The sequence below is a fragment of the Syngnathus scovelli genome, chromosome 8 (genome assembly GCF_024217435.2).
Source record: "Syngnathus scovelli strain Florida chromosome 8, RoL_Ssco_1.2, whole genome shotgun sequence".
Taxonomy (NCBI): Eukaryota; Metazoa; Chordata; class Actinopteri; order Syngnathiformes; family Syngnathidae; genus Syngnathus; species Syngnathus scovelli.
Window position 1 is genome coordinate 8,584,363 of NC_090854.1, and position 20,406 is coordinate 8,604,768.

Consider the following 20,406-nt stretch of genomic DNA (forward strand, 5'->3'; position numbering starts at 1 on the left):
TGACCTGTCTCTTGGGTCCAGCACCAGGCCTCTGGGGTTGGTGATGTTCTCGCTGACCAACACGGTCCGGTGACTACCATCTAATCTGGAAACCTCAATTGTCTCCAGAACGTAGTCACTCCAGTAGAGGTTCCTGCCCACCCAATCCACAACAAGGCTCTCTGTCACAGTCACTCCACTGTCAAATATCTGTCGACACACATCTTTAATTTTAAGCCAACGTGTTTAAGACAAGCCATCGACTCAAATCGATTAAAAACGCACCACGGTTCGATCGCTGCCATTTTTATGAGCGCTCCAGATCCTGTCTTGGCTTGTGTCGGACCAGTACACTCGCTCATTGACCGAGTCAAAATCAAGGGCCACGATGTTGCGTCCGTCCCGGATCAGCGAGTGCACCACGTTGGGCCGAGCAGTGATGTCATCTTGCACGATGTGATTTCGACTGGCTACCAACAAGAAGGCTTGACGGGAATCTGTTAACAGACGTCATATACTCATGCTAATAGAAGCGCTTGTTAGCTTGCACGTGTCCACTCAACCCTGGTAAATAGACTCTTCTCAAATGTCCGCCCTCGGGGAATGCACTTTTGTACACATAATGAGAGAGCTATTATGTTACAATTCCTTTCAGCGGGTTATCTATGTGCAAGAGGCACGCTCCCCATAAACAGCCCTTTGTTGACGATAATGCACTAATTACACTAGTGATGAACACTGACTGACATATACGTTATTTATCTTATCCAAAGGGCAGACAAGGAATTGAGCTCATTCCTTCAAACTTTTACTTGAGCTTTAAAATAGCGGAGAATAAACAGCAGGGTAGACTTAAGGTTGTTACCTGAAGCCTTGCAGGTTCGCTGGTCCTCTTCGAGAGTGTAACCATCGTGGCAGTGGCAGCGAAAAGAGCCTCTTTCGTTAAAGCAATGTTGGCTACATAGGCCAGGAGGATGACATTCGTTTATGTCCTCACAAGTTTTGGAGTCATTAGTGAGTTGATAGCCCACAGGACACGTGCACTGGGCTCCAAAGGGCCCTTGGATGCAGCCGTGGGTGCATCCGGCATTGTTGTCAGAGCAGCTCTCCTGATCTAAGTTGGGTGAATGAAATAAAAATCAAATCAGATAGAAATTTCTTTGCATATGTGCATCCCTGAAGAATATCATGCATGAAATTGATCATTATCTAGAATTAGTGCAAGATATTGCCAAAAACAAATACATTAATAACTCCTAAAGTGTTAAAAATAATTTTGTAATGTGTGACTTTGTCTGGCCTGGGCAGAGCGCTACAAGCGCTATTAAGGAATCAGTTCTGTTTCTACTAAATGATTGAGTTTTTGTTCCTACCTGGCAAAGGCTCGTCTGAAAGTTGTGAGAAAAGCGAGAAAGTAAAATCACAAATCATTTTCAGGTTAACGCAAGTCAAATCACACACATGCATGATTTGAACGCAACGCAAAGACAGACGTATTGCCAAATGATACCTCGGCTAAGTTTCAAGAGACTTACTGCAGAGCGGAGACTCGTCTGCACCGTTAGGGCAGTCGGGAGAGTTGTCGCAAACCGCCGTGAGGTTGATGCACATGCTGTAGCCGGGGCACTGCCACTGCCAGCTCGGGCAACGGAAAGGCGGGGCGGGGCAGTCGCGTTCGTCACTCATGTCCCTGCAGTCGTTGTCGCCGTCGCACAGCCAGCTGCGCAGCACACAGTTGCCGTTGTCACAGCGGAAGAGCAAGGACGGGCAGGTGCGAGGCGGGCAGGCGTGGTGTTCATCGCTGCCGTCCTCGCAATCCGAGTGACCGTCGCACTCCCATGTGGATGGGACGCAGCTGCCATCTGACTGGCACTGGAACTCGGTTTCGTGATGGCACATCCCGGGAGGCCTTGTCGCTGTGAAACAAAATACATCACTGGTTTATTATTCTTTTGTTTTAAAATAGAACTTTTATTTAGCTCTTTACTGGCACTACAAGGATTGTAGTACAACTTTTTTTTTTTCATTTACTTACGACAGCTTTGCTCATCTGAGCGATCGGTGCAGTCAAAGACTCCGTCACATCGGTAGAAGGAGTTGATGCACTGGTGACCGCTGGAGCACTTGAACTCGTTCACAGTACAGTTGTAGACTGCAAAATCCAGTTGAGCATGGTAAAGCTCGTATTTGGTAAAGCTCGGCTTGTATTTGTTATATACGTTGTTGTGTAACGGCGGAAATGAGTTCAACAAACAAAGCGAGTGCTTGTTTGGTTTTACGGAGGCTCCAGTCGAGTGTGGAAAGTAACATATGGGTATAAATGTTCAGTTTGGTGTTTTGATGAATGGCCGACAACTACTCACTGCATCCTTGCTCATCTGCTCCATCCACACAATCCCGATCGCCATCACAGACGTAACTGGGAGCTATGCAGCGATGGTCTGGACACTGAAATTGGTCTGAATGGCATGTGCTACTCTGATCTGTTAACAAACACTGCATTTAATCTGACAGCCACATTACAAATGGGGAAATGAAAGCGTGACCTTACGGCAGTCTGCTTCATCTGAACCATCACCGCAGTCGTTGTCAGTGTCACAGCGCCAGGTGAGCGGGATGCAACGGTGGTTGGCACAGGTGAACTGATTGGCCGCGCAGGTTCCGGCCACACGCGTCTGGCAATCGGACTCGTCGCTGCCATCCAGACAGTCGTTGTGGCCATCGCAGCGCCACGCGGCCGCCACGCATCGCTGGTTGGCGCAGGTGAACGCAGAAGGGGAGCACGTGACGTCTAAAAAGAAATAAAGATCATTGTGTGGAAGTGGAAGTAGCAACTTGAAAAACTGTTTTGCCGTTGAAAGTAAAACATTACTGTTGACGCCACAGTGGGCCTCGTCGCTGTTGTCATGGCAGTCGTCAACGCCGTCGCATCGGTAGTTCTTTGGGACACATTTGCTGTTGCCGCAGGAGAAGGAGTTGGCGCCGCACTGCAGCGTTGGGGGCTCGCTGGAAGGGTCCTCCACACACGTCTGCTGGTTGGGGGACAACTTCATGCCGTACGGACAGCCACACACCCTGTGGGAGTCCGGGGCCGGGAAGCAAAAGTGGCTACAGTCCCCATTTGGATTTGCCGGCCGGTTGCACGGGTTGGAACCTGCAATGGGCGAAGGCGAGAAACAAGATGTGAAGAGGCGGAGCCAATATGACTGAGAGGTCAAGAAACACACTGACCTATCTGAGAGTTGGAGTTGAAAGATTTGACATGCATGATGTGGCTGATCCCTCTTCGGATAACCACCATCTCTCCACCGTCGGTCTTGCGGACGCGGACAATTCTACCCAGGCGCCAGTCGGTGAAATACGCATAACCTAGAGAGGAGCAATAAACTCAAATAGAATTACCAATGCTGTCCAACTATTTCACATGAAATGTTTAATAAGTACCTTCAAAGATGGTGAGGCCAAAGGGATGGGACATCTGACTGACGCGGTCCAGAGCAAGCCTGTTATGTCCATCAAAACTGCTGTGCTCAATTTTGTCAAAGAAGGCATCAACCCAATACAAACGCATAGCACTGTGTGGAGAGGAAATATCAGGTATGAGAGCAAAATAAATTCAGCTTTCCGACAATTGGAATAGTCTTTTTACAGGACTCACCTCCAGTCAATAGCGAGACCGTTAGGCCAGCCAAGAGTGGTGTTTACAATAGACAGGGCATGTGACCCATCGCCCCAAGCTCTCATAATCTTTGCTGGCCGGTACCAGTCGGTCCAAAAAATATATCTGCAAGAGCCACATAAACAAGTAGATGTAATAAGGTATTTCGCCTGGTTAGCAACAACAGTAAAATGAATATAATACACTGCAATTCCATTTTTATTTTTTTTAATATAATGGTGTGTAGTGTAAGCCCAGTGCTTGGTATTACCACTACAATACTGCCCTTCATGCTACGCTAATCTCTTCATGTGGATGCAGAGGCCTTATGACTTCGAGGCTATTGGAAATAACAGCTTGTGCTGGATAAGAATTTCCCCATGGATTAATTTTAGGACATTGTGCAAATAGGTATAAGCGCTGCTCGGCGTGTGAAATGTCATGGATGTGTTTCAGATTGTATGTAACGTGATACTATTGCGTTACCCGACAAGAGGATGGACTACAATTGCCCTGGGGTTGTTCAGGTTCTGTATGATAGCCCGTCTGGACTTATCGGTGACCTTCATGACAGATATGCTCCTGTATCGCGGGTCAGTCCAGTAGAGATTTTTCGAAATCCAGTCATAAGCCAGGTCCTCCACGCTGTCCACTCTGTTTGCAGCCAGAACCTCCCTGCCTGCACAGATCAAAGAAGTTTGACGACTCTTTAACACAGACATGAAAGCTGAGCTACATTTGAATAAATACGCTGTCAGTTTGCATTTTCTTCAAGTGGACCGGAAGGGAAAGACTGGGGCTGTTCCAAAAACAACATGTCTAATCAGGGGCAGTGGAGCATTTTTTTTTCTTTTGGATTTGCATATTTCTACAACGACAGTAGTAACTACAGCAGAGCCATGAGTTCAAACTTCAATTCACACATTTAAAACAGTCTCTGGGAAATAAATGTGTTTAGGTCAGATTTTGAACACGTGTGGCGGAAACATTGGCAAATGCTCACCAGTCCCATCCACTTTCTGTTTGTAGATCATATCTTTAGCCGTGTCTGAGAAGAAGATAGCATCATCCTCGGCACTAAAGTCCACGCCGACAAAATAGGATGGTAATCCGGTGATGGGAAGGATGATATCTTCCTGAGAGGAGAGATTGAACGGTATCCCTCGCACGGCCATCTGACTGCTGAAAAGCAGAAACTGCCTCACGGCTGGAGTCAGGAAAACAGAAAGCACGCCATATTAGAGGATTAGCCAGGTCAATGTAGGTTACGCACATCATTAGATGGGACACGTTTCCTCTTACCCTGACATTTCTTGCCATCGGTGTGTAAGTCGAAGCCTATGCGACACTTGCATCGGTAGCCTAAGCCTCCGTTGTCGCTCCTGTGACTCAAAACGCAGATTTGATCACACCCGCCGTTGTTTGTCCTGCAAGGATTCGACACTAAAGAAAAAAACAACAAAAATTAGAACATGAATGAGTGAAAATCCTTGAAAATGTACACTAACCGTTTGGCTGTTTGAGATGATGTATGACTGCCACTCCATGTGGCGTCTGAGATGTAGCATAGACCACCTGAGGGCTTGTGTCTGTGAACTTGTTGGCTTTAATGACTGCCATTTTTGTCCAGTCGGTAAAATACACGTATTGCTCAAATAGGCTGATCCCAAACGGGTGCGGTACCACAGCACCTCCGTGGACGACAGTTTTTCTATTCAAAATATTGCAGATATTGATTTCTATGAATACCAATATGAGGACCAATACAAGAAATGAAATGTCATCTTTACCGATGAAGACCATCGTAGGTTGCCGTTTCGATGTAGTCATAGCGACTGTCGACCCAGTAAATGCGCTTGGCCTCGATGTCTAGCGTGATGCCAGCTGGCCAGCCGAGTTTACTCTTGATGATCCCGTAACGGTTGCTTCCATCCATGTAGGCTCGTTCAAGACCAGGTTGTCCGTTGAGAGCTTCCCAATCAGAGAAGAACATATAGCTGTGGAGGAGGACATTGGAATTAGATCTCCTATAAAAATGAACAATGATGGTGAACAGAATATGCACATTGTCTCACTTATTGCATTTAATCTACTAAGTCTCAAAGGCTCATTTAAAATGAGCAATATATTAGTCGCCACCTGGTTCTGCCTCCCTTGAATTGGATTACAATTAGGGTCATCACTTACATTACGTCTCGCTAATCCACCAGAGGCAATCTGCTCATCTCACGTAGACGCAAGCGCACGTATTATGCTGTGCCAATGGAGCACAAAACAGGTAGTGTACTGACAGGTGTAAGGTGGGAAGATGTGCATACCCGACAGTGGGGTCCACCGCCAGTCCTCTAGGGTTACCCAAGTTCTCGGTGATGAGCGTGACCCGGTTACTTCCATCCAGGTCCACCATGTCGATCCTGTTGACACTGGCCTCCACCACATATAGTTTATTGTTCACCCAATCCACAGCCAGGTTCTCGGGGTAGTCAACTGATACATTTAAAACCACCTGCAAATTGGACCCATCCATGTCCACAGAAAACACCTGGACACAAAAGACGGCATTGTCAGTGGTCTAGGTGATCACTGTTTTCACGAATGACGATACCATATCATTATCTATGACAAAAAAGGGGACTAAAGTGAACTGTCGTAATATACAGCGGTGCCTTAAAATACGACTTTAATTCACAGTGGTTACAATCAACCCCCTCAAAGAATTGTAGCGTGTTTTTAATGAAAAACAAACAGTTCTTCCTAAAAAACATACAGCAGTGACCTAATTAAATATAATCTCAAAAAAAAGTATTTGTCAAGTCAAGTCAATTTTATTTATATAGCCCTTCAATTATATATTCCTGAGTCACCAAACTGGCCTGTTCGAAAAAGAGAAACTGTAGATGTGGGTGTCTCGCCTCTCTGGTTGCATTCACGTGCCCTGCTTGCACTCTGGCTACTTTAATCACGAAGCTACAAAGCCGTTTAATATACAAAGATCCCTTTTAAAAGATGTACCCTGGCCCATCAACCTGGCGGCTGCCCTCCTTATTTTTTTTAGCGGTGAAGAATGCGTTTGGAACGACGGTACGGCTGAAAACAAATACAGCGTAATTACTCAAGCGAGCTTGTATTACAAAATTGCACCCTGGTATGCGGCCATCATAGCTGCCCTTATCAGATAAGTCTAAAGATAATACACGTAGGATTTTTTTTTTCACATCTTACAGAGCTTCCCCTTCATTATGACCCCGCTGCACAGGAGCCAGTGGCCGTCATTTAATTACTGTATCAACCTCGCAGATATTTCAAGCGATAATTTGTATGCGGCATGACTATTTAATCCACAGTCGGTGACGCGTGACTCCGAAAGACTTAACATTAACGATAAGATTTCGCCAGACAGGTGCTATAGCGTGATTCTCTTTCCTGACTCGACAATGCAACAATGGAATCTGCATGCTCATAGTGCAGAACTTAGCATACAATTACGGTGTCAAAATGGATTGTAAGTGAGAGTGAAACGCCAAAAGCAAGTTAAGAAGTGCTGAATCATTGATGCCGCTACCTTATTCTGAATGGTGTCAGTCCAGAAGATCGTACGGCGCTCAAAATGAAAGTCCACTCCCGCTGCGACTCCTCTGTTCTGCGATTGTACCAAAGTGCGAAGACTGTTGCCATGGATGTTACCTATTAGTAGGTCTCTGCCATTGGAAAACACCAAGGAAGGGACTCCGGCTGCAAAAACAGAACAACAGAACCATAATTGAGTCATTAAAGAAAAGGATCTGGTGCGCAAGGAGCGGAGATTTTACAGAATGCGACATGTTATTTTAGAAAGGTGAAGTGCTTTTCATCCATTTTCAACACACTCCGCTCGGTGAGGCAAAAGCCAAAGAGGTCAACCTCTCGAGTACACAAAGCAAAAGAGTCTTTACTGAAACAACAATGTGCATGCAACAATGCACCAGGGAAGGAGTACATGCGCTCAGCAAAGCAGCCCGCGGGGGTCGTCGACAGGCAAAGGGGGTTATGCTAATGGACAATGTTTTGACGGTTCATTCAGAGATTTCAAGAGCTCACTGTGTGGAAGACGGAGAGGAAACTTACACGAGGTGTCGGCTCGACAGTGTCTGTGCTGTTCCAGGATGTAGCCCTCTCTGCAGCTGCAGCGATGAGAACCAACGCGGTCCTCGCAGAGCTGGTCGCACGCGCCCCACATTGAGCAGTCGTCAAAGTCTTAAATCGAAAGAAAAAAATATGATGCAAAGGCAGTTGCACTAATGCATGAATGAAAGATGTACCTATACACGAGCGACTGTCATTGCTGCTGACGGTGTAGCCGGAAGGACAGGAACAAGTTCCTCCATCCGGAGAAGGATGACAGCGATGCTCACAACTCAGAGAAGAACATCTCCAGACACCTAGCAAATACAAGCAACCTTTACATTTTGAAAATATTTTGAGTGTAGCTTTTCGTTGCAAACTAGTCAGTGTGGAGAAGAAGTGAATCTTTCTGGTTGTGCACATTCTCACACACCATAGAGTGGTCCGGTCACCGAGTTAAAATGCCGACTCAGGTTTGTTTTGAAATGACAAGAGAGGCTGACATAGGCATGCTTGAACAAGGACACACATGACTGGGTGATAACAGACAGACAGACGGACAGATTGCATTGGTACTAACTGCAGTTGCGTCCAGCAGTGGTGTTGCTTTCGTCCTCTCCTTCAGAGCAGTGAGGCGTTCCGTCACATAGCTGATTCATGGAGATACACACACCAGTAGATGGACATGGCCACTCTCCTGGGTAACACTCGTGCACTGCATTTTCTATTAAAGAAAAAAAACAATATTTGTTAATACAACCATGGTAAGAAAAAATAAACGTCGTTGTGGTGATGACGTCATTGTCAGTTGTAAGGACTGTCACTTTAAATCACTGGAGGGAACTCTGAGAGGGTCACGGGGGGCTTCTGCAGCCCATCCTCTAAAAACACACACTCTTCACAGCCATGTGGATAAATTCTAAAGGCCTCTGGTGGAATTGGGGGATGGTGGTGGTGGTGTGTGTGTGTGGGGGGGGGGGCACAAAGAGCCATTTGAATGACACACTTGGAGGAGCACAGGAAAAGCAGCTTGGTAGTCGCCTCAAACTTTAGATACAATTTTTCGCCTCACAGGAAAGACACCTTTTAAAAGATTCATTCATCAAACCGAGGCTACAGTTTTATTAGTTTAGTTAACTTTTGTTTGGACTTGCAGACACAGGATAGTAAAAAAAAAGCAATGCCTGTATCAACTTAATATTTGCTTTCCTGTAGGCATCATTTGCATGTGTCTCAATACTTTTGTCTATATGGTGTATATGATAACTGGTGTACAGCCATACCGCAGCCTTTTTCATCTGCATTGTCTTCACAATCATCTTCTCCATCGCAAAGCCACACTTGATGAATACAGCGACCGCTGGGGCAGGTAAAGTAATTGCCCCTGCATGAAGGATATGCTGAAAATGAATAAATAGCGGTCAAAAACAGATCAAGAATTCTAACTGCTGTTGGTGAGCAAGTTAGACAATAGGGGCTTTATTTTTATGACCTGGTTTGGGAAGAGTCGTGGAAAGTAGAAGGGGCGTCTTACTGCAATTGAGTTCGTCACTTCGATCCCCACAGTCGTCGTCGTGGTCGCAGATATAACGTTGAGGAATGCACATCCCGTTATGACATGGATACAGGCCTCCACTGCAGTGCTGTGCTGAAGAAAGAAAAAAAATGGAGATTAGTGTAACTTGCCCGTCACACTTTTAAGGCTTTGCCATCAAGGTCCAAAACGGACTTACTGCAATTTGCCTCATCCGAGCCATCTCGACAGTCAAGTATGTGATCGCATCTTTGCGTCCGGTTGTAGCAGGCACCATTAGCACATCGAAGCTCTGTGCACTCTGGGTAATCTGCGAGATTAGATCATCATTTGAGCAACATAATGCACACGTCAACCTGACAGCAAGTGAAAAGCTTGGCGCAACGGCATTTGCAGCCCACATTCTTGCAATTGTGAGGTTCATAGTGATTCGAGTGCACCGTGCCAGCTGGGACAATAGCGGCATAGCGGTTGAACTTCAGCTTGACTAATCCACCGAGGAATCCGCAATCAAACTCTGACAAGAAGCATATTGTGGCTCGTTCTGTCCGTCAGCGAGCCTCTTAATTTGAACAAATTGATTAAAAATGCCATAGGAGGGTGGTGTTAAAATATGCTTACCGCAGTTTCTCTCATCAGAGCCGTCGGTGCAGTCAGCTAGGTGGTCGCATCGGTACTCGGTCGGAACGCATGGCCCGTTGCTACAGCTGAACTGTCCACTGGTGCAGGTTCTCCCAGCTGAGGACAGATTGGAGACATTTAGTACATGCAAACAACAAAATATGAGATGCCTGACAATGACAGGGTGGACATCTTTGGCTAATGTTAGCATTTAGCGAGCACATTGTGGACTTTGTGCCTTTGGTGAAATCAAAACTAGTGAAACTTACGACAGTTTAGTCTCTCGTCCGACCCATCTTCACAGTCCTCTTCATCATCGCACAACCACACACCGGGGATACACTCGCCGTCACTCAAACACTGGAAGTGACTGTCATCGCAAGTTATCTGAGCTGTAAGACAGAGATGAACACATTTTGGATCGCTAATTACAAAACAAAAATAATATATACTCTGACATTAAGATGTCAATTTGCACGCAGCAAGGGAGTAATTAAAACAAAGCAGTTCAATTGTCAGGTTGAGTCGGTTTGTAAATGACTCACGACATTCTTGTTCATCAGAGTCATCCGTGCAGTCTGAAGTCCCATCGCAGTGCCAATCCCATGGGATGCATCGGCCCGTCCCGCAGCGGAATTGCCCCAGTTCACATCCTACATACACATTACATTTTGAAAAACAATGTCACCTGGTAGAATATTTATCATTATCAATTATGTTTGAATAATTATGATGCATAAAACTGATTTCAATTTACATGAGCCGTATGAGACGAAGTATTCTTATTGGAATTTGTTGCAGGCTTGTTTGTGATGTCACACTATTTTACACAAAGTGAAAATAACGCAGTAACAACGAGAAAGTGGCACAGTGATTAAACAGTCAGTTGCTTAAGAGGATTAAGAGGACTTTTTTTTGGAATGATCTAGTTTATGTCAAAAAAGGAAGCGCAACGTCCAAATGCTAACTAATTAGTCTATAAGTAATGGAAAAAGGAGTGTGATGAAACGTGCTGTTAGCGACGTTGATGAGTGGTGGAGACAAGCGTGCCATCCACCCCCCTACCCCCCACCCCCTTTCCCAGGATGTTACGCAATCCTCTTCAGCGCTCATACAAGCTCTCCTTTTGATGTTTCCGATGAGTGGCATCTGTGGAGATAAGGTACCACGACACTGCCTTCTCTGGCATCTGCCAGTGGGAGGGGATTGATTCAAGCAACATAGTTGAGTGTCAGAACACTCCATCACAACTATCTGAACAGGAATGCGCATTTCCATCGATGTTAACTTGATTTACGACACACATTGTCCTTGTATTTTAATTATTACTGAGGAGAATTGGTGAATGGTGTCAGAGGAAATTTATCTCAGACAATCAACAGTGAATACTAAAACAAAAAAGTCCATTAAGCAGCTTCGGATGAGTTTGGTGGGGAAGGAACGGACAGCCTCGACCTCAAGCCCATTAGGAATGAACTTGACCTTTTGCCCCGTGTCTTTCTTGACTGCATAATTTTGGGCTGGGTTGTCAGCTGTCATCAAGTGGTCAATAACGTAGCATATAAAAAAAAAGAAAAAAGTTTTGGGTTCCCCTAACCTGTGTGTGTGTATATATTTCTCAAAATTTGTTACAAAAATAGTAGTCAAGTTTCCCGCAACTTATGTGTATTTTTTATTAATGGTTGGTTATCATGTTATTGATTTTTTTTTTTTTTTTTTTAGCAATCTGTAGCAGCCCGCCACTTTGACAAAGTACTTTTATGGATTATACTATAATAAAAAATGAATCCACTCACTCAGGTTTTGTCTTCAAGATCCAACACTACACGTTTTAGAACTTAGTGTTTTTTTTGCGTGTAATTCAGTGTTTTCCTTTCCCTTTTGTCCAGCCTTGTCTTTTCTTACTGCAACTTAAACCCACAGCGGGAGACGACACTGCGGCAAAAATGCCCCACTATTCTAAGAGAAGAACATTAGAGGAATTTTCATTCCAATGAAGCCCCTCCCCAAGCCCCTCAGTGGAATCACAATGGCACAAAAGAAGCGCCGGTAGGGATGTAAACTCATAAGTGGAAGTGTCACCCTGATGGAGAGAAGAGGCTAGTATGTGTGTGTGTGTTTGAATCCATGGAGAAACCACACCTGACCCCTGAAACATCTTTTACGGTGTGGTTAAGCTTTGGCCAACCGTGCTTGTTTTGGCGCAGGCCTCGGCACCCACTGAGTTGCAAAGCAAACGTCCGCTGGCTTGCATGAAACGCCGGAGCTGTCCACCCCGTCGGAGCAAAGTGCTGCGGCCCGTTTCATATGGAAATGCGAGCAGCAGAATGCAGTCAATTGCCAAACAAGTGACTTTGGCGCTTAGTGCTACAAACAAAACAGTGAAAGGCCTGACTGCTTTTGGCACCGGCGAGGGGATCCCTGAATGGAGCGTGGACCGACAGCCTTCATTTAGTTGGAACTGAAAAATCCTCAACATTTTTTTAGAGGGGTTGGAGGGAGTTTATGCAAATTTTTATGAGAAATGAAGTGATCACAAGACAGCTGCATTGTCGGAAACTTATCAGGCATTAATAAAAAAAACGATTTGTGACAACGCCTGTTTTGTAAAGCAATGTTACGGCTGTACAAAGATTTAGGCTCCTTAGGTTTAACATGCACGCGCCGTCCAAGTTTGAACATAACAAAAGGTGTTTTTCATCAATACAATAAAACCCCCTCCCACCATGACCTCATTACAACAAACTATTTACACTCATGTGAAATAGTAACTCTTCGGCGACACAAATCACATGTGAATGATGTTGTATCAAATCAAAACTTGTCATAATTATGTTTGTGCTTTTGAAACGGATATGTTGTAATAAGTGCAGGTGTCGCTATCATCAGTCAGACAAACATGCCGATAAAGTCACACGAGTCATCATTTAAACCTCAAATGTCAGCAAAATCCAGGACATTATTCATTCTTTTACTGTCAACGCAACGTCATTTCGACCATTAAGCATTTATTTTTGTCTGTCACGTAACCACTGAGGTGAAATCATCCGGTTTATTCCAGGGCGTATCCAAGCTGAGGCTCGGCAAGCTTTACCAAGGTAGAAATGGTTCCATTCTACAGCAGCTGCAGTGTAATTAGTAGCCACATTCACACTAAGAAGCTTACATCCTAAGGGTTGAGCAAAAAGAAAGCAGATTACAATTTGAGAAGCAGGATCTAGCTGGGCTACAAACACAAGAGACAAACGCAAATCTATTAAGTGGAGCATTCCCGATGTCCCGGTCAGCCTTATCGCAAAAATCACTTCGGTTCCTCGACTTAAAGTTCACGGCGTGCGGCTCAAAGTCCGCCTCGCCGAAATGAACTTTTTTAACCGGTACCTCTTAGTACTTACAGATTGTAAGTCACATGCTCAGTTCTGTTACCTAGCAACAGTAAAGCTCAGGCAAAAGTTCCTTCAGGAGAACTTCCATTCTGACTGAGGGGGGCTTTGTGCTCAACCTTTTAAGTAATAAAACACTGAGTGGTAAAATTCATTTTACTCTTTGCAGGTCAACATTTCCTCACTTGAGAATCGCCTTCCATCATTCTCAAGTTGTGTTTTTATCATTCTCATTTATCAAGAGAGTGTCTGGAATTGGTTGCATCTTCGCAATCAGATAAGTCCCATAGACTGAAATAACTTCAGCAACAAGTGAACAAGGTATATCAATGCAATATAAATCAAGAAAGAACAAGACATACCTTGTGATTGGCACAACCAGCAGAATAAGAGGAGAAAGAGTTGGAGTGGCACCGCTCTCCACATTCTGGCTGGTGCGTCCAGCTCCGCTGTGTAGATGGAGGAGCTGCAGGAACTGGATGGGGGGGCGGTCTGGGATGCTCTTGGCTCTCCTCTAACCGGGCTCCTTGGCCCACGACTTGATCAAAAGGGGCGTGCACAAAGTGCAGGACAGCCGCTCCCCCAACCCTGTGGATAAATCCCTCAAGGCGGGCTGTGGAATCTGCATAATGATATGCAGCTCCCATGACTACTAACCTTACATCACTGCTTTTATGCACTTTAGTCCTGTGGAGAGATTAAAGACCTCACTCAATTGACTGCACAAGATATTAAACAGTGATTACATGAGTAGTAGTAAAAAAATGTACATTACTATGTTATGCAAAATATAAATCTGGATTAACCCTCCTAGTAGTAAATAATTATCATGGGCATTAATAAAGTTCTTCTAATGGAAATTCTGTCGTCACGATGTGTTTTTTCTTGCCAGACGGGCTATTGTTTGTAAATTGATAGTTGGAGGACGCCACGTAGCGGCCGTTATGTGATACTACATGCCACCTGTTGCCATGACGTGGTTTCCAATGGCAACAGACCAACTCAAACTTGGACATAGGGGAAGGTTTATCAGCGTGTTTTTGTGTGTCCTTTTCTTTCGCACTTAGTTTAAGTTGTCCCACAATGCATTGCGTTGTGATTATTATTTTTTTTAATTCATACCATTTCCTAGCTTGACACTAGTATGTGCTGAAATATACACACATATAAACACAAATGACGACATATGACTCTAGCTCTTGTAGCGTAACAATGAAATAAAAAACTGCCAAAACAAAAAAAAATAATTGCTTCTCTCAGGAAACTATGAGAAGGTTGTAACTATTGTAACATAATTCAGTTTGCCCGGATAAATGTTTCTGGTAGAATTGGTGACTAAGATTGATGACGTGCCTTTTCAAAAAAAAGAAAAAAGAAATTACGACACACTCGTGAGCTGGTGACGTCATGAAGTCCGTAGCGGGTCCTCGTGCTCTCGGAAGTGTTGAGTACGCAAGTACACAAGCCTTTTTTTTTTTTTTTTTTTTTTTTAAAGTCCATTGTCTAACGAGCATAAAAGAGGCAACTCGCAACTAGGATACTCATTTAAAAAAAAACTAGAAAAACGAGTCTAATAAAAACAATATTAGTGAATATACTTCAAAAAGACATCAAGAACTCGGAGGGCCTTTTCTCAATATGTCGTCTCATCGAAAAAAGTCTGAAAACCTGAGAAAGAAACTGACCAAGTCGGAGGATAACCTGCTACTTAACGGATTGTCACTCAACAATTCCGTAAGCAACAATATTAGAACTTTTAATTTATTACTTACCTTTGACTGGTTTATGTTCATATCAATGTATGTCGATTAGAATTGATTTAGGTCCTTCTGCTATTGTTAGACGCCTACGTCACTAAGTGACGTGTTGTTTCTAAAATGTGTTAGGTCAGTAAAGTTGGAAAAATCAGTAATAACGTTAATTTGTTATTACTGAATTTATTATTAAAGAATGTTTAACTTATACGTATAACGTAATTTCTTCTCCACCAACGTATTGGCGCCCTCTTGTGAAAGTGTCAACTAGGTTTAAAAAAAATAATATTTTTATTTTTAGCATTTTACAATCTGAAAATAAATTGTATGATTTAGCAAGCACATATTATATTGTATATTCAATGTATGATATATATAACTTTATTTTTGGCACTTTCATCAGTACTTGTACATGACCAGAACCTTAATTAGGTCCACGTGTATAGTGTAATACCAACCTTTTTAAAATTATTATTAGTTATTTTTAACATTACAAAGCTTTCATGGCACAACAAGCAAAAATGTTACAAAAACTATGTGAACCAAAGTAATGAATAAGTCTCCATTTACTGAGTGTCAAATATGGTCAAGTTTAACAGTAACGAAAACCAAATATTTTCTTTGTAAAGATAATAAATGGAGCAAACAATGTGGTCACCAAGTGTCATTAATGCTTACCTCTATAACATTCGTTTTTCCTGTTTTTTTTTTTTTTTTCTCGCAGTACCTGGACATCAATCCAAAGACTTTAGAGAAATGCATGGACCTCTCCTGCTCCGATTTAGAGGAGACATTGCTGCTGCAGTCAAGAATAAAAGAACAAGCCCATTTGATTTGTGTACTAAAAGAGAAGTCAGATGAGCTGTTCAAGCAATGCAAAACCCTGCAGCAGGTCAAGGCCCAGCTGGAGAAACAACTTGACAGCTGTCAGAAAGACGTTATACAAAAGCACCAAAGAGCGGAGCTGGTGGAAAAAAGATTTCTGGATTTAGATGCCAACAGCCAAGCGATTATTGCGTTTATGGAGGAGTACAAACGGCAGAATGTGCAGCTGAAGCAGGAAAACAAGCAGCTGCAGGCGGAAAATGACAGGCTTTTCTCACAAAAGTTACACGATAAAGAGGTTATCATTCAAAATCTAACAAAGAAAATCAAAGCATTGACAGAGGAGTTCACCACTAAGGAGTCTGCTTATCAGTAAGATGGTTTTTTTTTTCTTTAATCGAGATTAACTCATTCACTGCCATTAACGACTATAGACGTTGGGCTGGCACTGAATGAGTTAACAGCAACAAATCAATTCAGTGGTGTCTTGATGTACGAATTGAATTTGTTCCATGACCACACAAATGAAATTCCCTTTGTTTCATGTTGAGATTTTTTTTATCATCTGCCAAGATAGCTCATTTCAAGGCACCACTTTAGTTGAACGATTAACACATTTTGATCGAAAGGGAGAAAATATCCCAATGTGTCTCATCATATTTTAAACAATCAAGAGAGCGTCAAGAGATGGCGTCTTCCTACCTCGAGCAACTGAGCAAAGCCCAGCAGCAGCAGGAGGTCACAGAAGAAATGTTGAAAGGTCAACAACTCAGTCCCATATATCTGCACGTGACGTACCAAGGCACTCTGAAACTTTTGTCTTTCTCCCGATCAGCTGTAAAACTGAAACTTCAAAAAATCGAGGAGGAGCACGCGCTGAAGGAAGCTACACTGAATAAAAGCATCTTAAGTCTCACCAAAGAGAAGGAAAAAGTGCTACGTACTTCTGTGGAACAAGAGTACATCTTACAGGTATGTGAAAAATGGCGTTCGTCATCAAAATGTAACATTTATCTCATTACAGGAGAAGCTAAAAGAACTCCAGTTTCGTGAGCTGCACTATAAAGAACTGAAGAAAGCCCAATTAAAAGCAGAGGAACGGTAAACTAAATAGTTGCTCATTTTGTCCGCTGTGTTGTGAAAACGTAGCACTAAAATAACGCCGCCATGAATTCAGGTTTAAACAGCAAGCACATGCAGTTAACGCGGATAAAAGAGTCAGATCGCTCAAGTCGGCCCTAGAAGAAGCCAGGACCAAGTACGAGATGCTTCAAAAGGTTTGTTTTGAAGATAAAAACACTCACATCCCGTACAAGGTCATCATCAATGTTCATATTGATATTTTACAGGATTTCGAGGCATTCAAAGAACACAGCAACAGTCTCCTCACTAAGGAAAGAGAGCTCAATAAGATACTGAGACACTTGAGGGGCTAAACCTTTAGAAACGATCAGTGCACCCAAAACAAAGACCCAAGAAAGAGTATTGCTGTATGACAACGTCACCTTTACTCTCATTCCAAGCTTTTCGGAACAATACAAAGCACAAGATATTCAGCGTGACAGGTCAGAAGTTTCTCAAATAAAAATTAGACTGTACAATTCAGAGAGACTTCCAACCCGCGCTCATTTAAGAGTGTTCCTCTGCCAGTTTCTCTGCCTTTTGGACCACTTCTTCGATGGGACCCACCATGTAGAACGCCTGTTCGGGCAAGGCGTCGTATTCCCCTGAACAAGAGTTAGAAAAGAAAAGTTTGAACGGGTTTAGTCCATTGTGGGAACAAATTCCTGTGTGGCACTACCTGCTAGAATGCTCTGGAATCCTTTGATCGTCTCCTTGAGAGGCACCAGCTTTCCCATGTGGCCAGTGAAGACCTCAGCTACCTGGAAAGGCTGCGACAGGAAACGCTGGATCTTGCGAGCACGAGCGACGGTCAGCTTGTCTTCCTCGGACAGTTCGTCCATGCCCAGAATAGCGATGATGTCTTGTAGTGACTTGTAGTCCTGGAAAAGAGGAGACCTCATTAGACCTTGTTTTGGTTTATCATTAACATAAAAAATGATGCAAGTCTTGCCTGGAGAATCTTTTGTACGCCTCGAGCGACGTCGTAATGCTCAGAGCCTACGATGTTGGGGTCCATGATGCGGGAGGTGGAATCCAGGGGGTCCACAGCGGGGTAAATGCCCAGCTCGGCGATGGCGCGGGACAGCACGGTGGTGGCGTCCAAATGGGCGAATGTTGTGGCGGGGGCGGGGTCAGTCAAGTCGTCGGCAGGCACGTAAATGGCCTGCAATGCGAGTGGTGTTTTAGTTCGATTCTGGGAAACGGCCGCATCCATTCCCATTCGGCCGACTTACTTGAACCGAGGTGATGGAACCTTTCTTGGTGGTTGTGATTCGTTCCTGCATGGTACCCATATCGGTGGCCAAGGTTGGTTGGTATCCCACGGCAGAGGGGATACGACCCAACAGGGCAGACACCTGGAAAAGTTATTTTCATCCTTGAAATTCCATCCAAAAGTGGAACATCCACAACATTTTGCACAATATTAATTTACGTACCTCTGATCCAGCCTGAGTAAACCTAAAGATGTTGTCGATAAATAGAAGCACATCCTGTCCCTCTTGATCGCGGAAATATTCCGCTACCGTCAAGCCGGTAAGAGCGACCCTGGCACGGGCGCCCGGTGGCTCGTTCATCTGACCGTACACCAGCGCAACCTGAAAACATAAACAATAGCCGGTAAAATAGTAGACTCAAAAAAGTCAAATGGGCGTCACCTTTGACGTGGTGTCCTTCAGGTTAATGACGCCAGACTCGATCATTTCGTTGTATAAATCGTTGCCTTCACGGGTGCGCTCTCCGACTCCGGCGAACACCGAGTAGCCACCGTGAGCCTTGGCCACGTTGTTAATCAACTCCATGATCAAGACAGTCTTACCCACGCCGGCGCCGCCAAACAGACCTGGCACACAACAGGTATGATAGTTAGAAGACGCTTGCTTGCGTAAACACGGTCTTGGCTACTGACCAATTTTTCCACCCTTGGCATAGGGTGCAAGGAGATCGACCACTTTGATGCCGGTGACTAAAATCTCTTGCTCCACACTCATGTCAGTGAACTCGGGGGCTTCAGCGTGGATAGGAGCGGTTCTGAAAGATAGTCGGGGTTATTTTTATACTCGCTGTTTTTGCTATTTAACAACTTCTATTCATGGAAGTCGACTGGGAAGTCATATGACAAATGGCAGTACGACACACAATGTGCATGTGAGGTTATTCTCGTCCACTTGGGGACGCCATATCTCTGAATGTCTAAGGTTTTAAAAGGCGGAGCTTAGCCAGGTGAGTGACATGGGTGTTGAATGTGGGTGGAGTTAACTAGCTAAGCTTTTAGCCAGTCTGCAAATTGAGTGCTTCGGCGTGAGTTGCGGCCATCAGCGCCTCGTATAGCAATGTGCTTTTTCGCAAAACAAATAGGTCAACTCAATTGTAAAAGCTATTTTGCTTGATGTAGAAAAAAATCGAAAACGTGGCAAGAGAAAACTTACTGTTTGGTGGTAATAGGACCACGTTCATCAATAGGTTCTCCAATGACATTCATGATCCTGCCCAAAGTCTCAGGCCCGACAGGGATTCTGATCGGGGCACCGGTATCAAGAACCTTCTGCCCACGGATCAGACCCTCTGTGCCATCCATAGCGATTGTCCTGACTGTGTTTTCACCTGGAGAAAAACACAAAAGTAGACCACTTCAAAATACTATTTGCGGCTTCGCTGCTTCTCCTCAGGTATCAAATTCAAGTCACTGACCGAGATGCTGTGCAACCTCAAGCACCAGCCTGCTGTCACGGCCCATCACCTCCAGTGCATTGAGGATGGGGGGCAGGCCTTCGTCAAACTGGACATCCACGACAGCACCGATCACGGCCGTGATGCGTCCATTGCCAAGAGCTGCTTGAGCAGCGGGACTTGCATAGCCCCTGCCTGCAATAACACATTAAAACAAAGTTGAACTTGATTAGCAAGTACACAAGTACACTTATTGGTCAGTCAAGGAAGTTCAAAGAATCGAAAGAAAGTTGTATTCGAAAATGATGATCTTGCAGTATTTGATAACAAAAGGTCACAGAGGTGGACATGGCAACAAGGTCAGAATAAAAAGAAATAAAACGCCTAACTTTTAACTGTCCCATATTTAACACAACCACAAAGAATAGAATCTAGATTTTTTTTAAATTAAACATCTGAAGCGATGAAGGTAAAGGGCCATGTCTATCAGGCACAGTCCAAAGGACATTTTGCAATGACAGTCCAGGGCGGTGAAAGCATATCTCACCCAAATTGAGGCTCGCATTTCTACCGCCGAATGTCTTCAGTGAGTTGACACCGGGCTTGCAAGCCTGCAAGACCCCGTTGCAGCAACGTCCGACGGTACCCAGCATGGTTAATATGGCTGAAGGTGAAGCCGCTCACAGGACAGCTTCAGACAGTAGTATCAGCTGCTGAGAGGACAGGACAGTCCTGCGCATGCGCAGTGTGTTGTCTGCC

At 44.3% G+C, this 20,406-nt stretch overlaps 3 protein-coding genes across 4 annotated transcripts in view; 1 reads left to right on the plus strand and 2 right to left on the minus strand.

Moving 5' to 3' along the window:
- The window catches only part of lrp2a (low density lipoprotein receptor-related protein 2a), a 31,975-nt gene extending 16,838 nt beyond the window's left edge, over positions 1-15,137 (minus strand). The window contains exons 1-30 of one of the 2 annotated variants that reach the window (XM_049727808.2): positions 15,049-15,137; positions 13,639-13,963; positions 10,439-10,546; positions 10,163-10,285; positions 9,894-10,010; positions 9,472-9,582; positions 9,273-9,386; positions 9,022-9,138; positions 8,319-8,462; positions 7,936-8,055; positions 7,742-7,870; positions 7,200-7,369; positions 5,956-6,179; positions 5,428-5,634; positions 5,146-5,348; positions 4,940-5,080; positions 4,641-4,844; positions 4,124-4,316; positions 3,638-3,763; positions 3,424-3,554; positions 3,211-3,348; positions 2,852-3,133; positions 2,531-2,770; positions 2,343-2,462; positions 2,015-2,131; positions 1,515-1,895; positions 1,353-1,367; positions 845-1,093; positions 265-476; positions 5-189 (exon numbers count right to left, since the gene is read on the minus strand). In XM_049727808.2, coding sequence (XP_049583765.1) covers positions 5-189; positions 265-476; positions 845-1,093; positions 1,353-1,367; positions 1,515-1,895; positions 2,015-2,131; positions 2,343-2,462; positions 2,531-2,770; positions 2,852-3,133; positions 3,211-3,348; positions 3,424-3,554; positions 3,638-3,763; positions 4,124-4,316; positions 4,641-4,844; positions 4,940-5,080; positions 5,146-5,348; positions 5,428-5,634; positions 5,956-6,179; positions 7,200-7,369; positions 7,742-7,870; positions 7,936-8,055; positions 8,319-8,462; positions 9,022-9,138; positions 9,273-9,386; positions 9,472-9,582; positions 9,894-10,010; positions 10,163-10,285; positions 10,439-10,546; positions 13,639-13,702 — 4,685 coding nt within the window. In that variant the 5' untranslated portion in view covers positions 13,703-13,963; positions 15,049-15,137. Of the gene's footprint in view, positions 1-4; positions 190-264; positions 477-844; positions 1,094-1,352; positions 1,368-1,514; positions 1,896-2,014; positions 2,132-2,342; positions 2,463-2,530; positions 2,771-2,851; positions 3,134-3,210; positions 3,349-3,423; positions 3,555-3,637; positions 3,764-4,123; positions 4,317-4,640; positions 4,845-4,939; positions 5,081-5,145; positions 5,349-5,427; positions 5,635-5,955; positions 6,180-7,199; positions 7,370-7,741; positions 7,871-7,935; positions 8,056-8,318; positions 8,463-9,021; positions 9,139-9,272; positions 9,387-9,471; positions 9,583-9,893; positions 10,011-10,162; positions 10,286-10,438; positions 10,547-13,638; positions 13,964-15,048 lie in introns of those variants that run through there. The other variant, XM_049727809.1, reaches the window with a different exon arrangement.
- On the plus strand, positions 14,728-17,928 carry zgc:172182 (coiled-coil domain-containing protein 89). Its single transcript, XM_049727915.2, has 7 exons — positions 14,728-15,010; positions 15,755-16,227; positions 16,530-16,615; positions 16,691-16,827; positions 16,880-16,956; positions 17,033-17,132; positions 17,205-17,928. Exons 1-7 carry the CDS (start codon positions 14,915-14,917, stop codon positions 17,289-17,291), a joined length of 1,056 nt encoding a protein of 351 aa, XP_049583872.1. The 5' UTR covers positions 14,728-14,914; the 3' UTR covers positions 17,292-17,928.
- On the minus strand, positions 17,341-20,392 carry LOC125973562 (ATP synthase subunit beta, mitochondrial). The gene is made up of 10 exons (XM_049727892.2): positions 20,195-20,392; positions 19,669-19,842; positions 19,407-19,581; positions 18,887-19,008; positions 18,636-18,820; positions 18,417-18,575; positions 18,213-18,335; positions 17,930-18,142; positions 17,657-17,858; positions 17,341-17,582 (listed from the first exon to the last, which is right to left on the minus strand). The coding sequence occupies exons 1-10, from the start codon at positions 20,298-20,300 to the stop codon at positions 17,485-17,487; spliced, it is 1,557 nt and encodes a 518-aa protein (XP_049583849.1). The 5' UTR covers positions 20,301-20,392; the 3' UTR covers positions 17,341-17,484.
- Positions 20,393-20,406: the final 14 nt, after the last annotated feature.

Coding starts and splice junctions, on each gene's coding strand:
- zgc:172182 (XM_049727915.2), top strand. CDS start 14,915: ATGTCGTCTCATCGAAAAAAGTCTGAAAACCTGAGAAAGAAACTGACC. Junction 16,957..17,032: donor CAATTAAAAGCAGAGGAACG/GTAAACTAAATA, acceptor CCATGAATTCAG/GTTTAAACAGCAAGCACATG. Junction 17,133..17,204: donor AGTACGAGATGCTTCAAAAG/GTTTGTTTTGAA, acceptor GATATTTTACAG/GATTTCGAGGCATTCAAAGA.
- LOC125973562 (XM_049727892.2), bottom strand. CDS start 20,300: ATGCTGGGTACCGTCGGACGTTGCTGCAACGGGGTCTTGCAGGCTTGC. Junction 19,843..20,194: donor AAATGCGAGCCTCAATTTGG/GTGAGATATGCT, acceptor GTGTTATTGCAG/GCAGGGGCTATGCAAGTCCC. Junction 19,582..19,668: donor TGAGGTTGCACAGCATCTCG/GTCAGTGACTTG, acceptor GTTTTTCTCCAG/GTGAAAACACAGTCAGGACA.